At 40.4% G+C, this 17,143-nt stretch overlaps 1 protein-coding gene across 2 annotated transcripts in view; it reads left to right on the top strand.

Moving 5' to 3' along the window:
* Window positions 1-7,449: 7,449 nt before the first annotated feature.
* The window catches only part of MRPL3 (mitochondrial ribosomal protein L3), a 45,055-nt gene continuing 35,361 nt past the window's right edge, over window positions 7,450-17,143 (top strand). The window contains exons 1-4 of one of the 2 annotated variants that reach the window (XM_032629819.1): window positions 7,471-7,703; window positions 8,714-8,898; window positions 9,932-10,023; window positions 11,902-12,000. In XM_032629819.1, the coding sequence (XP_032485710.1) occupies window positions 7,612-7,703; window positions 8,714-8,898; window positions 9,932-10,023; window positions 11,902-12,000 (468 nt within the window). In that variant the 5' untranslated portion in view covers window positions 7,471-7,611. Of the gene's footprint in view, window positions 7,704-8,713; window positions 8,899-9,931; window positions 10,024-11,901; window positions 12,001-17,143 lie in introns of both variants that reach the window. The other variant, XM_032629820.1, reaches the window with a different exon arrangement.

The raw sequence follows: 17,143 nt of genomic DNA, 5'->3' as shown, positions 1-17,143 counted from the left end.
ATAATAATATTTGTAAAACATTTACCATTACACCCAACACTATATAAGTGGCTCAAAAAATTATTATGAGTCTTTTCATTACTACTGCTATGATATAGCAGCGGTTCTTTTTCCAGAAAACTCATATTCTCTCAGACAAATTACTGTTCCCATAATGACTACTCACTTGAAGGAAACTTTAAGGCAAAGTTTGCCTACCCACACCTGGCATTCTCTGCACTGCTCCTTGACTGAAGAGTGTGGATTCCAAGGGTAAAGAAAGAAACAGAAGGAAGAGAGAAGAGTAGGCTTAGCATATTATACCTTGTCCAGAAAGGAGCCCAGTCTCCTTGATGGTAGTGTGATGATGATGATGATAAAGATGATGATGGTGATGGTGATGATAAAGCTGATGAAGAAGGTGGTGGTGATGGTGATAAAGCTGATGATGATGGTGGTGGTGCTGGTGATGATAAAATGATGGTGACAATGATGATGATGGTAGTGATAATGGTGATGTTTTTAAACAATGAAAACACTATTCTTTCATATGCTGTATTTCTGTAGTATTGGAAGGAGATCAGAAAACATGGAGATAAAGGACACTAGAGGCAAAACAATGACAAAGAGATGTCCTAACACCTGTTAGGAAACTTGCATGACTGCATCAAGATGAACTTGTTCATGTACAAAATACCAATGAGAAAGTTAGGAAAGGATAAGTCAAGATTTTTCACAATTATTGCAATATCTAACAGAAAGTGAATGTAAATATTATTAATAGTGATAGTAGTCGACACATTTTTTAGTTCTTACTATGTGCCAACTACTGTGTTAAGCACTTTGCATGCATCATTTCATTTCCTCTGTACTGTTTCCTTAAGAGGGTTTTTTTTTTTTATAGATGAGGAAGCTCAGAGAAACTAAGTGATTCCCCCCAGGTGCATGGAAATAGTAGCAGACACAGGATCTGAACCCAGACTTTCCCACTTCTAAAAAAAGTCTGCTCCTAGCTATTATATGAGTAGATCAAGTCCTTTGCTCCTGATGTTGGTGAATGAGGGAAAAGGAGCATGTTGGTGAGCAAAACGGAGTCTTTTGCTCTTGTTAGTCATTTGGTAACCCAAGTTCAGGCCCTTTCACCCAAGCTATGGTTCTGGGTTTGCCTCGACTTCTGTTGGTGTGATAATTCTGACTACTCTTGATATTTCACATCAGATTCATATATTTTTTACTGACGTATAATTCACATACCTCAAATCCTCCCTTTCAAAGTGTACATCTCAGTGGTTTTTAGTATATTCACAAAGTTGTGCCACCATCACCACTAAAATTTTCAAGTGTTTCCAGGGCTTCCCTGGTGGCACAGTTGTTGAGAGTCCGCCTGCCGATGCAGGGGACACGGGTTCGAGCTCTGGTCCGGGAGGATCCTGCGTGCTGTGGAGCGGCTCGGCCCATGAGCCATGGCCGCTGGACCTGCGCGTCCGGAGCCTGTGCTCCGCGGCGGGAGAGGCCACAGCAGTGAGAGGCCCGTGTACCGCAAAAAACAAAAACAAACAAACAAAGAATTTTCAAGTGTTTCTGGAGCTCTTATTATATATATATATATATATATATATAAAACACATATATAATATTATTTTTTCATGGGGGTGGGTAACACATGGCTTGCAGGATCCTTAGTTCCCTGACCAGGGATTGAACCCACGCCCTTGGCAGTGAGAATGTGGAGTCCTAACCACTGGACCACCAGGGAATTCCCCTGGAGCTCTTATCATAAATGTAGGATTTCTGGGAGAACTGAGGAAATACATTAATATTACTCTGCCTTGAAAGAGTTTGCAATCTTGTCAAGAACGCATGGCTTATAAACTTAAGGCTCCTCACTACTTATAATAAAAGAGAATAATACCGTACAAGAATGTAATATATGCAGTAAGTGCTAAGAGAGAGGAATTAACAGGCAGGTCTAGTGATGATGAGGGAGTCCTCAGTGGGGAGGTAGGCCTTGGAGATGAGGAAAAATTGGAGAGGTGGTGTGAGTGGGGAGGGCATCAGATGCAAGAAACTGTCAGGCTAAACGGCCCAAGTGTTAAACTCTTGCCAAGCATAACTATTTGCCCTACTGAGAGACTTGCTGGGACTTCAATAGGAAATACAAAAGAAATTAGATGAAGCCCAGTGATTTCAGCCAGAGATGGCCTGCCCTATTTGAAGGTAATTTATATAATAGTGACCAGTGTCTCCTCTCAGTAACTTGGGTGTGATGCTCATTGGTTTCAGCGGGATGCATACTTTGTGGAGCAAAGACAGCGTTTGGCCCATGGTGGAAATTCCTGCTTTTAAAAGCCATTTTGTTCCATTTTGAAATAAAGTGGAAGTGAAAGTCATGCCCCATGATGTTTCATGGTTAAAACTGCAAAGGCATTTCTGCCTGGGCATAAGAGATTATTTTAAGCATCATCTTCTGGGATCCTCAGTTACTAAGGGAATCCTGTCTCAGCTCAGTGGCGCAGACAGGCGAGTTGCCATGACAATCCTGCTAGGCCTGGTTGGAGTCTAAATACCACAGAGAGAGGAACTGCTGTCACTACCTGACCCCTGAGCAGCTTGGCAGTGCCCTCCCTGCCCCTGCAGCCAGCCACCCCTCCTGGACCCACCTCAGCTGCCCAGTCCTTGCAACTAGGGGGCACAGGCACCAATTGAAGGGCATTTAGGGTTAGTGGCTCAGCCTGTTTGATGGTCAATCTCCTCTTCTGTCCCAGAATGTGCTGTTCATGCTGGGTCATATTCAAGTCTTCCTGGACACCCACAGTCCTTCAAGCCTGGCCTTTGTCTCTCTGAATAGAGGAAATACTAGATATTTACCAAAAAGTTGCACTAGGAAACAGAATAAAATCTGGAATAAATCTTATTTTCTTTCCAGCCAGGCATAATCTGAAACATTTTCACAGGGGAGACCTGTCACAGTGTTGGTCAATCAGCAATTGATCAATCCCTGCAACTGCCTAGATGCAATTCTATCCTTTCACATGGACACACTCATGGTGTTTGTGGCAGACTATACTTTCTAAAGATGGTGGTAACCCTGTCTCCCATCCCATGTGACAATGTGACTCAATGCTCACATTGAGGCATGGGTCTCTCTATTCCTTGAACCTGGGCCGGCTGTGTCTGAAGCAAAGTAATGACATGTGATTTCTGAGGTTAGGTCATAAAAGGTAACACAGCTTATATCTGGTTCTCTTGGGATGCTTGCTCTTGGGATCCAACCCTCATGTTGTGAGGAACCCCAAGGAGCCACATGGAGGGACCACATATAGGTGTTCCAGAGAACAGCCTAGGTGAGGTCCTGACTGACAGGCAGCATCGAACACCAGACATGAGGTGAAGGCGCCTTCAAATGATTTCGGCCCCACAGCTGACATCACCCCTGGTCTTTGAGTCATCTCAGTGGAACATGAAGCAGAAACAAGCTGTCCCCACAGTGCCCTTTCTGAATTCTCAACCAAAAGGAGGCATACAAAAAATTAAATAGTGATTGTTCTATGCCAAAAAGTTTGCAGTGATTTATTACCCAGCAATAGTAACTGGAACTACATTTTCTTCCTAGGCTGTCCTTTCTCTATTCTGCTCCTGGGGACTCTTACTCTCCCCTCAAGGAATAATTCAACTGTTACCCTTCAGATGCACATTTTTCTTCTCTTGGGTGAGAGGCAGTGCAACAGAGCAGTAAAGCACTGGACTCTGGAGTCAGCCTGCCTGGGTTCAACTCCTGGCTCCATGGCTTACTTGATAAACTTATGATTTGTGAACTTGGATGAGCTGCTTATCTTCCCTGTGCCTCAATTTCCATATCTGTAAATGAGGATGAGAATAATAGTACATACTTCATAGGTGAAGAGTGAGTTGGAAAGCACTTAGAACAGTGCTAGCCACTTAGCACAATTTAAGTGTTGGTTATGTCTCATTCTTCTGGGACCCTTTCCAACTATAATCAAATTCCCAAATGAACTCATTCTCTAGAATTTCTCAAGACTCTGTGTCTTCTGGGCTCAGACAGGACCATGAACATGGCTCCAGATGACAAGAGTATTCACTGGTCTAGAGCTACACTTCAGCCATCAAAACTACACAGCATCTGGAGAAGACCAGGGGGAAGGAGCCGCCCTTGACTGAAAGCATCTGGTCCTTGGGTGTGTGATGCTCTACTGTCTGCCGCCAACATTTTTGTTCAGCCATCAGAGGACTGTAAAGAAATGTATATGGGTTTAATTACATTAAGTTTCAGAACCATTCTGAGTATAAGGATGGACTGCTGGGAAACTGTAACCCACATCACCACATGGTCACACTGCTGCTGCTGCTGCTGCTTCTTCCCCCTCCTCCTCCTCCTCCTCTTTTTCTTCTTCCTTTTTAGGCTTCAAGACAAATGTGTTTCCATGCTGATCAGCTCTTAGAACCCTAAAGTCTGTGGGAGAATTAGGATTTATAAATAAAAAACTATGTTTTTAAAAGCTTTATACTGAAATTGAACATTGTAATTTAGTCTTACTGGAGGACATTGAGGCAGAATTCGTCTTCTTACTGATTCTGCCATATGGCCATTTAAGTTTTCTATTCTAATTAGCAATGGGATCTCAAAGTTCAAAATTTCCTAAAGTTCATTTTATCTATTCCCCATCTAATGCTCAACAAACTTTCATAAAATCTCTACCAATTTTAAAATATGCTAAATTCTCACAACTTTAGAAAAATGGAAGAAAGCCAAGGGTAATTTAATTAGAAGTCTAAACTCAAATCAATTTTTAATTTCAAATATAAGGCATGTTATGAGCTAAGAGATAGCATAAAGGAATGTAAAATATAAACTAATCAGCAATGAAAAATGTATCATTCTGCAAGCAGCCAACCAAACAGGACATATCACAAACAGTGTAAGAACTAATTGAAGGGCCTAAAGGCGGGAACACATGAAAAAGATACTTTCCAATAAATCCTTGGTTTGAAACCTACTCCTTCTAAGATGGTTCTCTTTTGTTGGCCATGGCTTTAGAAATTCAGAAGTGAACATTTATTACATCAGCTTTGGTCTGAATTAGAGGAGCAAGGATTACAGAATGGTAGCACTAAAGGGAGATAATGAGGGCTATCTTTGTTCCAGTGAGAAACGGAAGTCCCAGAGAGGCTGATATCAGTGTCCCAGGGTCCAGGGAGGTCTCTGAAGGATGACATTAGAAATGCTGGGAAGCTCAAGCTCAGCTCCCTAAAGGAGACCTGGTTGAGTCGCTTGAGAACTGGACTGGTCCTTGTGAATTAGCAGCACTCCACAGTGACTAAATCAAGTAAGATGATACCTCCCAGACCCAGCTGGCAATCAGGAGATGTGTGCTGTGTGACAGCAGACAAAGCATGTTTTGCTTTGATTCAGTTCAGCCGTAGCGTCTACTAAGGATTTCATTGACTCAAGGTTGCCATTATGGACCAGGAGAGTTTTGGCACTAGGGGCAAAGTTAGACTGAATGGCTGAGTCCTCAGGCCTCACAGACCACAGTGTGTGATAGGATCACTTACCAATTTTCCTCTTAGTGATAGAGGAATTCCAACAGAAGAGTAATAACACATTTGTCTTACAGAATCAAAGAAACAGAATGGCTGAGAGCACAGGCTCTGTGGGCACACTGCTGAGATTTAAATCTTGGCCCTTACTAGTTGAGTGAACTTATGTAATCTCTCTGTGTTTATTTTCTCAATTGTAAAATGGAGATAATTATAGTATTATCACATGGGGTTATCATAAAGATCAAGTGAGGAAATACACTGAAAAAGTCAACATGAATCCTGTTAGGAATCAGACTGTGGTGTTTAATTTATAATGGAATGTCAACACAATACTTCTAACAGAACACACCCAAGGTCACACCCCAGCTACAAAATGACTAACAGTTCCTTCATCTGAGTGATTTCTGCTCCCTCACCATCATCATCCCCAATCTCACTTTTTCCTTCGTTCCTCCAGAACAAAATTATTGAGATGCCCAAATGCTGAATTGTCCTTGATGGCATCCATTCCAAAACAAGTCCCTGTTTTCCTGATGCCACCCAGCATAAGTCTAAATCTTATAACTCGTTTGTATAGAGACATCCTCAGGTGTATGCTCTCTCTTGCTGCAGCAAGTTAATTAAACTTAACATTGTTTGAGTTTGGGCGTGCCCCTGGTGGTCTCTGACTAATGGGCTTCCACAATACTCAGCACATATAATAGCATACTATATGCACAAGAAATGATAGCCACTGGCAGTAGTAGGCAAGTCTTTTTATTCCCAGCTTCTTGCATACAGCACACCTCAAGACATGCTTTTTCAATAAAGGGCTAGTCTCAAATAACTGGGAAGCCAGGCTAAGATGAGAAAACAAAGCAAACATTTAGAGACTGTGCTTTGTTTTCTAATTTTTATTTTTAGAGAACAGTCCAAGTAGTTACCAGGAATTGACCATTGCCTGGACTTTTTAAGCTAGGGTAGCCAGATCTTGAATAAAAGAGGGTCTTGAAATAGCTAAACTTTTAAGTTTTTATTTCTGAATTTCTAAAAACACACATTTGACCAAGAAGGAAACAAACTTTTGGAGTAATAGAATGAATGCCCAAGATACATTCATGGTGATTAGGTTTATTTGCACCTAAGGTGTATTAGGTATCTATTTAGTGACTCAAAATGAGAGTAATCATTTATTCTCTGTGGCAGTTTCTTCTGGTCTGGAACCCATGAGTTCCTTGGCTGGGTGGTTCAGGCTCAAAGCTTTTCATGAATTGCAATCATCTGAAAGGTTGCCTGGGACCGGAGGATCCCCTTCCTAGGTGGTTCACTCCTAGCTGGAAAATTGGTTCCTCTTCACATGGGCCTCTCCACAGGGCTGTTTGAGTGTCTGCAGGACATGACCGCTGGCTTTCCCCATAGGGAGCCGTCCAAGAGCCCAAGACACAGTAGCAATACCTTTTATGATCCACCCCTGGAAGTCACACATCATCAACTTGGCCATATTCTACTAGTACATTCCAACCCTGTTTCAGTGCCAACCCTGCCCATCTGCTGGATGTGCTATTTTGGACCAGCACCAAAACTCTAAGTCTGTGTGCCCTCATTTATAATATAAAAATAACAACCTCCCTTCAGGGCTGTTTTGAACGTAAGCCAATGTAAGATTATCAAGCGCTGCTCAGTACAATGAGCTGCCCCACAACAGACATTACTTAGAAGTGATTTCGTTTCCTTAGGAAGCCTGTCCCTAGTTCGCCTCATTCTCCTAAAGTTTAAACTCCGAGCATCCTTTTTTTTTCCACCCCTGGAGAGCCGAGTCAGTCAGACCCCACCCTCCCCAGCCGACTCGATCCCGACGTAGGACTCTTCAGGAGGCGGAACTCTAGTTCCCGGGGCTCACCTCGGCACCGGCGCGCTTTGCGAAAGGACCGGAAGTGGCTCCTTTAGCTCTTCGTCCGAAAGGGCAGTGGGGGGCGGCCGGCTGAACGGTTCGGGAGGGTTGTGCGGACTGGGTTGCCGGCGCTGGGACGCCCTGAAAGCGGAGCGGCGGGGCGCCCGGAGGTGAAGGGGTTGCGCCCTTCCGGCCTAGTCATGCCCGGTTGGAGGCTGCTGGCTCGGACCGGCGCACGGGTGCTGGACCGCGGCGCGGGCGGCCTGGGCGCTAACCGGGCCTCGGAGAACAGGTGGGTGCGGAGGACGAGGGTGCGGCGTGGTGCCTGCACCTGTGGCCTCGGGCTGTGGCCTGGCCCGGCGTGGGGTAGGAGGGGGTTCCGTGCAGGCCTGAAGAGTAAGAATAATTGCTTTAAGGACGTGCCCTTTGAAGGATTGGAGGTGTGGTTTTTTTTTTGCTTTTTAATGCTGATGAGCATTAAAACAAGCATTACCAACAGCAATAATATTATCTGCCAATTAGTGAGCGTTTACTGTGTAATAAATGTTCTTTTAGGAACATTAGGCTCCTTACGTCATGTAGCCTCACCTTAGAGCTGCTATCATCCGTTTTACAGATACCATCATTTTCCCGTCCTGTCATTATTCTGCTTTGCAGGTAAAAGGGAAGCTTAGAGAAAAGTGATTTGCCCAAGGTCACTTAACTAATAAGTGAAAAATTGAGACTCTAGCCTGGACGTATCTACCTGCATACAAAAGAGATAGATCGCAGGAAGATTTACTTCTTTTCTGACCCTCCTGGCAAGAATTACACATCTCTTTCCTGACCTCCGTCCTGTAAGGTCTCTCTTGGTGTGTTCAGCTAGTCACAGGTCATGTCTTTTATGGATTTTAGAATTTGCACACCCAGTTTCTTCACCACTCTGAGCCAAGGCCATGTCATTACAGGGGTTTATCAGAGAAAGATCAGTAACCCCACATTTTGTCACCTCTACTGGATGTAAACTGTTAACGTACATGTTCTAATGGATCTGTGGCTTCTCTTGTCTACATAGGACTACTCTGTTAGAAATCTGTTTATCCCAGAGGAGAAGAGGAAGAACTTTTCCTCCAGGGTAACTATTAACAGTTGAAATATGAGCCCCATTATTATCATGAGGAATGTCAGGGAAAAAACTAGAACAGAATCCAAACCCTTTCCAAAGGCCCTGACTACACTTTCCAACTCATGTGACCTCCCTTCTGTACATTAAGTGGGGAACCTTTTGAATTGTGCTTTGTTTTCTAATTTTTATTTTTACAGAACAGACATCTGGCTTTTGGTTAGAAGTCTTCATGGCAAGAGTGGTACTTGGTGGGATGAGCATCTTTCTGAAGAAAATGTTCCCTTTGTTAAGCAGTTGGTCTCTGATGAAAATAAAGCCCAATTAGCAAGTAAACTCTGTCCTCTGAAAGATGAGCCGTGGCCTATACATCCTTGGGAACCAGGTGGTTATTTTGTATATGTTGTGTTCTCATTGCCTAATTACTGTCTGGCTGGCACGTTAAAAATCGTAGTGACTTCTGAATCAATTTATCATCTCTTTAATTTATTTTTCATGTCTTAAGTGTGTCTATTTCATTGTGGTTTGCAAGTATATTTCCAGCATTCTAGTCTACTGTTAGTGAATGTCTAATGATCATCAAGACTTCCTCAAGAAACTGCTTTGTAGGTGAAAAGAGAATTGTTCTGCAAACGTTTTCTTGTTTTCTTCAGATGAAAAATAATATAAAATAAATCAGGGAAGAAAAACTGGAAGAGTGTGATCTAAACTGTAATGTATCACACAGACGTTTGTAGCTGGGGTATTCTGCCACTCCACGCCTGCCAAGCATAACCCCAGAATCAGCTCTATGTGCCTGGTAGAGTGCTAAATCCATGTGTGGCCAGACCAAAAAGCATAAGGCCTTTCCTGTTCATGGAGTTGCCGTTGGTTGGGGGTTATTGTGGCTGTTGAATTGTTTAATGGCTAGAATTCTTAGTGGAGCAACTTTATCAATTTATGCAACAAATCTGAGTGTCATGGTGGATGCTGACATATTTTAGCAACATGACCACTTGTGTCATCTCAATAACACCAGCTAACTTCTTAGAATTTGAGTAGTAGATGTTCCCTAATTAATGAGGTTGGATATGAATTGATATTAGGAAAGCAAAGCACAATGATGGATTTATCATGCCCTCTATTAATACCACTATTTTAAATACCAGAATATATCAGTTTAACTATTTTCTTTATTTTGTACGGTTTTCTTATATTTTTTATTTTACAGAGATTTATTGAGTACCAGTATATTATGTCAGGCATGGCTGAAGGCATTTATATCTGTAAGGAACAGTTGTATTTTACAGTATGAATATATCAGCATGTTTCTTATCTGCTTGCTCCTTATATGAAAGCAAAATTTAGGAAATACTGTTGTATCATGTTGACAAATGTTGAAAAGTCTGTGTGAGTATTGATTTGTTTTTAATTGCCAGGTTCCTCTAGAGTAGGCCTTATTGCAATGAAGTTAGGCATGATGCCCTTATGGACCAAAGATGGTCGGAAGCACGTGGTCACATTACTTCAGGTAAGAAACAGAAGATGTAACAAATCTGTGTGTGTGCTGAGATCTATTTGTGCAAACCTAAATGGGCAATATTTGTATCCTGAAACATTTGACTGTGGTGAAGAAGAGGTAAAGTTGAGCATAGATACTGTAAAAGAGCTTTACTTCTGATGGTGTCAGTGAATGTTCTCACTCATGCCTGAGTGGTGGCTTTCTTTATACTGGCATTGGGATAACTGAGGCAATTAATTTAAAAAAAATTGTAATCTAGCTTCTTACAGATCTACTAGTTTAATTCATAATCAGAAAAAATCTCAGTCCCATCTTATTTTCATTTATGGAGTTCTTTCAATTCAAAATTGTAATTTTGATCTCTTTACTAACTCAGAATGTAACACTTTTGTCTGGGGAAGTAGCATTTTGTTCTCTGAGATAAGGTTAAGCGCTAATGCTTAAGAATATAGGCCCTGGAACCAGAATACCTCAAATGTTGGTTCTGCCATTTTTTAGCTGTGTTCCTTGGAGCACTGTGTCTTATCTGTAAAAGAATAATTTTATTCTGTAGGAGAAATCACTATGATCTCCCTCAAAGGGTTATTGTGAGGCTTGCACAAGATTCTAAATGTCAGGCACTTAAAATTTTAAACAATATTAAATGTCCAATAAATGTTAGCTGTTATTGTCTTTATCATTATTACAAAGAGATCACTGATAAAGTTGAGACCTTCATTGCCCAGATCACTTTGAACAGCTCAGTTCATATTGGAGTCAGGCCTTAGACAAGCGTTTAGGGAGGTGATGGGGAGTAAAATGAGACCTCATGCATGTAAGTGCTTCCAGTGCTGACAGGCACAGGTGGCCTGTAAGCCCTTAGTAAGTTTTTACTGACTCTGAATGATCAAGGAAAGGAGTATAGTTTCTGGAACTCTACAGAACTTTGGGAGCTTTTAGGAATGATGGGTGGGATTGTAAATTGGTACAGCTGCTTCAGGAAATAGTTTAGCATTATGGAAAAGTTGAGGTACGTGAACCAGTGGTCTCCCAGTTCCACTCCTGAGTGTTACTAGAAAATGTGAACAGATGATTCATAGCAGCATTACTCTTAATACTCCAAAAGTAGAAATAACTCCCATGTCCATCATGGTAGAATGGGTAAATAAATCATGGTGTATTTACATGATGGAGTGCTGGGTGACAGTGAAAATGGACAGAATAGAGCCGCACACAACAGTATGGGAGAACCTTACCTATAGAATCTTGAGTGAAAGCAGGAAAATATGGAGGAGTATATGTGGTCTGACTCCATTTACATAAAGGTTCAACAGGCAGCACTGAACTATAGGATTAAACAATACTTTCAAAGGTAGTAATTATAATGAAAAGTTAAATGATTACCATAAATGTCAAGAGAGGTGGTTATTTCTAGGACAGTTCTTCTCAGACTTTACCTCAGAATCACCTGGAGGGCTTATAAAACAGAGATTCTGATTTAGTAGGTCTTGGCTGAGGCCTGAGAACCTGCATTTTCACAGAGTTCCCGGGTGACTGATGCTGCTTGCCTGGGGACCACACTTCGAGAGCCACTGCTCTAGGGGTAAAAAGGGTGGGGAGGAGGAATGGGTATGAGGGGGGAATTGGGAAGAGACACAGAGCTTTGGGGGATTTTTGACATGTGTAGTGGTTACATGCATATTTTCTTTATAAATACTCATTTTGTTGTATATTTGTGTTTTATGCACTTTTCTGTTTGCGTTATATTCAGTATTTGACAGTGTTTTTTTTTAAGAGTGTGGTTGGTATGTTGAGATAAGATGGATTGGATGGGCCTCAGTGTGGCTGGTATGTAATGTTAGCATGTGTCCTGGCACATACTTAGTTTTTTTATGTTTGTTTTTTTAGGTACGAGACTGTCACGTCCTAAAATATACTCCAAAGGAAAATCATAATGGAAAAATGGCAGCCCTGACTGTAGGAGGAAAAACTGTATCACGTTTCCATGTAAGGGTGCACTTTCATTCCTAGAATAGTGCATTTCATTAGTTTTAGACCTGAATTCTTTGAGATTCTGAATTCTTTTAAGTTTTGAGGATATCCCATAGCCACAGACTTGTCCAGGAGGTGAACTGTGGATTTGGGGGGAGGCAGTCTGATAGAGCTACTGACCGCAGGAGTCTGGGAGACTTTGAGTTTGCTCCAGTACCTCCCTTCACTGTCTGGAACAAGTAACTTCACCTTCTAAGCTTCAGTATTTGCCCAGATGTAAAATGTGGATAAAAATACTACTTACCTAATAAGAGGTTTGCTACCAGGGTTACGTGAGACTTTTCACATGTGCCTGGCATGTAACAGACACTCAAAAGATGGTAGCTATTTGATTATTTTGTGGTTGTTTTATGTTTATTTTCATTTTTTTTTCTAAATTGTCTCAACTCTTGACTCCAACAGCATGTGAGGATTAATTTTTCATATATTAGAAGTTTTCAGTATTGGGAAGAAAGCTGTGTATGAAGTCACATCAGATTTTTCTGAGTAAAGCGTATTTCCCAAGTAGAATACTAATAGAATGCTGAGTTTGTAGTTTAAATGTGAAAAAAATCTGCACAATTAGTATTTTGGCGGAGTTGAGGATGACTAAAAGCAGAGAATGCCTTTCTAGAAATGGTGATGGTTTTCACTAATGGCTGCTAAAACATCTTTAGGTTTACTAAAATGTTGCTTGTCTCTAGATTAACATTTTTCCATTATAAATTATTTATGAAATGAACATGAATGAAAGTTAGGAGACAACCTGTTCTGTGCAGCTGTCAAAGCTAACAAGTGTTTATCGATTGCCTCCTATTTCCTTGTCATAGTTAACTTTTGAGCACTTATTACATGCTGGGTATGTAGGCATTAAGTCTTTTACATTTATTAACTTACTTTTTCAGACTCTAAAGATAACGAAGTTAAGTAACTCCCTCAGGGACACCCACCAATAAGAGGTGGAGTGACAGTTAGACTCTGAAAGCCTTACTTTGTTAATTGTGTCTTGATATCCACCCTTTGGGAATACATAGGGAAGGTGGACTAATAAATTGACTATCTCAACACAGTACTATAAGTGCAACAAGCACATTGGCCAATTCTACTTGTGGGAATCCTAGGAGGTTTCACAGGGAGGAGACCAGAAAGGAGGGTGGGTGCTAAAGGCATGCCAGGCAGAGTGGGCTCTGCAGAAGCAGATGCATGGAAGAGCATTGGTGCTTGGAAAGAGAAGGGCCGTATGTCTCGATCTTAGTGTGCAGTCAGGGAGAATGTGATAAAGGTGTGACAGGTGGGGTTGTCAGGATGGAGAGCTAACAAGTTTAGACCTCATCATGTAAACTTTGAGGAACTTTCTGAATTCTTTAACCAGGGCAGTGGTCAAATTGTTATCGTGGTTAACTAAATTAGAAGATGCCAGGTGCAGGGAGGACATTTAGGAGGTTGTTTTAAGCCCTCAGGGAGAGTTGATAAAAGTCTTTTGCCCCAGAGCAGTTGCATTGGGCTTGGAAGAGGCAGGGATTATAAAAGACCAGGTGAGTGTGAGCGTGTGGGAAGAGAACCCAGCAGGTCAGTGCTCATGCCATGACTTGGGACAGGGACAAGGAAAGGGATGCTTTGGAGGAAAGACGTGTTTAAAGTGTTTTAGAAAATCCAGGTGGAATTGTCCTATGAGTATATACTGATCAGCAAATTGGCGCTGATTGGAGTCCTATGGTTTAATAGGCCTATCTCGTAAGTATTAGAGGACTTAGCTATTTTTGCATATTATGGTAGTATAGTTAGTTTATTTTTCATTAAGCCTTCATAGTAATATCTGCTATTCCTGACAGATTATTGCCTAATAATTACAGGGTTCAGATAATACCACAGTAATTAAAAGCACAATGTGATATTTTGGGAAACATTTTTTTTAAATGTCAAATGTTTGAATTTTTAAGTGTGTAAATATTTGCCCAACTTCCTGTGAATCATGTGAACAGTTCTTCAGTTTGATAGACACCTCTGTTTTCTAATTGATTGTATTTCTGTGTTTTGTTAGGACTGTCATCTTTATTTCATTACCAATTTTGTAAATTTATGACTCTACAGCCTTGGTATTTGTAAGTCAGGTGTCCTGTTGGGATAATCCATTCTGCTTCAGCCTATTTGTGAACATTACTTCCTTGGGACTGCGGTAGTGGGAAATGAGTGGACCTGGGATCAGAAGAGCTGAGCTCTTCCATGACTGCCAGTAGCTCCTTCACTCCACCTTTTTGAACAGCCATTTTCTTACCCATGAAGACAAGGAATTGGACTTGATGGTCTCTGAATTCTCTCCCAGTTCTAAGTCTCACATTGGTTCTCAAATATTTTAGTTTTTAAGAAAAAAACAAAAGTTCCCCTCCAAAAATGGACTTGTCAGCTCAATTTATTCTATTTTACTTAGTGATAAAGATAATCTTATTGATGAAGTCTTATTAACATAATAACTAGGGCTTCCCTTGTGGCGCAGTGGTTGAGAGTCCGCCTGCCGATGCAGGGGATACGGGTTCGTGTCCCAGTCTGGGAAGATCCCACATGCCGCGGAGCGGCTGGGCCCGTGAGCCATGGCCGCTGAGCCTGCACGTCTGGAGCCTGTGCTTCGCAACGGGAGAGGCCACAACAATGAGAGGCCCGCGTACCGCAAAAAAATAAATAAATAACATAATAACTAAACTATTACAGAAACGATAGTACTTCTATTTCTACTTTGACATTTGAGACTCTGGTCTTCATACCTTAAGCTTTATCTCACCAATGAATATATAGCACAGCAGGGTGATTTGGATGCTGTATACTTATACTGTGGTGAATTTTAACCACTTATCTGACATAAACTTTTAAAACTGTTCACTACTGTGGTATAGAAGTGCTACAAAGGCCCTTTTATCCTTCAAGATATTATTTTTCTAGGACCAGAGGTCATGTATTATAATATTAAGAAAAAAGTTTTGTCTTTGAATGACTTTTCATCAGAATAGGATGTGAAAATGAAGTTCTAGAATTCTTTAAAAGTAAAGCATTTTGGTTCAGAAAGGAAAAAGATTTTTGAAACTAAAAGTATACAAACTTTCTCTTGCACATTGTAACCCTCAGGGAAACTGCAGGTAGATTGATTATAGAGGGTTTGAGAGAGAGAAGAGACACCTATGAATAGGTAATATTAAATAGTTAAGCATTCTAAAATGAGTTGATTGAATCAGTTTTATTTTTAATAGGGCTAGAATGTTATTTTTTTTAATCTGTAAAGAATTTATGCCTCCAAGAAACTAGACTGCTTTGCTTTTGCTATTTGTGTACCTTATAATAAATAAAAACTGATGTGGTACATAGTGTTTTTGAATAAGGAAGCTAAGTGGCCTTAAAGATGGTTAAATCAATTCATCTTAGGAGCAGAGAAGCATCTTCATTGTGAGGAGGATAATTGCAGAGAACTCTGAAGAGGGAGGAAAAAATACAACCTCACAGATAGGATTATCCAAGTGTGACTCTGCTGTCAGTCTTTTAAATTGCCTTTTGAAATCATTTATTTGGAAGTTAGAGGAAAAAAATCCCTTTGTTACACTGCTGTTGACTCAACTCAACTTGAACATCTGGTTTTTCTCAGGGCAGATACCCAATTAGTTTTATGATATTTTGATTTTAAAAGAAAAAAATTATTCACTTTTAGTGAAATTGGAAGATAATCAGGAAGTATGTATTACCTTTGTCCTTTTTATGTCTCAGTCTATAGTTACTTAGTCAAGATGTTTATCTTGTCCATTTTGTATTACTAAAAAAAGTACAGGATTTTTCTCATAAGCCTCCTGGAATACTTAAAAACCAATATTAATAAAATAATGTTTTTAAGTTACCAGGTGGAATATGTGAAGGTCAAAAATAAAATTGAAGTCTGTTCTAAAATTTAATAAATCTGAATCCAGTACATCAGGAAAATAATTTTAAGGATCCACATTTTAAAAATTTTTATTGAAGTTTAATTGACCTAAAACACTGTTAGTTCCAGATACACAACATAGTGATTCAGTATTTCTGTACGTTACAAAATGATCCTCACAGTTACCATCTGTCACCATACAAAGTTATTACATTATTGACTATATTCCCCATGCTGTACATTTCATCCTCCTGACTTATTTCTTTTGTAACTGGAAGTTTACCTCTTAACCTCCCTCACTTATTTCACTCATCCCGTCCACCCCATCCTCCTCTGACAACCACCTGTTTGTTCACTGTATCTATGAATCTGTTTCTGTTTTGTTACCTTTGTTCATTTGTTTTTTAGATTCCACATATAAGTGAAATCACATGGTATTTGTCTTTCTCCATCTGACTTATTTCACTTTGCATAATATCCTCCAGACCCATCCATGTTGTTGCAGGCAAGATTTCGTGGCTGAGTAATATTCCATTGTGTATATGTGTGTGTGTGTATGTGTGTGTGTGTGTGTGTGTGTGTGTGTACACATATATACACATCTTTATCCATTCATCTAGCGTTGGATACTTAGGTCACTTTCATATCTTAGCTGTTGTAAATAACACTGTGAGGAACATAGATGTGCATATATGTTTTCGTATTAGTGTTTTTGTTTTCTTTGGAAGAATACCCAGAAATAGAGTAACTAAATTATATGGTATTTCTATTTTTAATTTTTGAGGAACCTCCATACTGTTTTCTGTAGTGGCTGCACCAATTTACATATCTGCCAACCATGTGCAAGGGTTCCCTTTTCTCCGCATCCTCTCCAAAACTTGTTGTTTCTTGTCTTTTTGATAATAGCCATTCTGACAGGTGGGAGGCAATATCTCATTGTGGTTTTATTTGCATTTCCCTGATGATTAGTGATGTTGAGCATGTTTTTTCAAGTGTCTTGGTCATTTGTATGTCTTCGGAAAAATGTCTATTCTTTTCTTCTGCTTCTTTGTTAATTGGGTTGTTGGGTTTCTTTTGCTGTCAAATTGTATGAATTCCTTGTATATTTTGGATTTTGACCCCTTATCAGATATAACTTTTGTGGATATCTTCTTCCATTCAGTAGGTGGTCTTTTTGTCTTAATAGTTTCCTTCACTTTTTAGTTTGATGTAGTCTCATTT

Source organism: Phocoena sinus, chromosome 4 (genome assembly GCF_008692025.1).
Source record: "Phocoena sinus isolate mPhoSin1 chromosome 4, mPhoSin1.pri, whole genome shotgun sequence".
Lineage (NCBI taxonomy): Eukaryota > Metazoa > Chordata > Mammalia > Artiodactyla > Phocoenidae > Phocoena > Phocoena sinus.
This window is presented reverse-complemented; position numbering and strand designations above follow the sequence as displayed.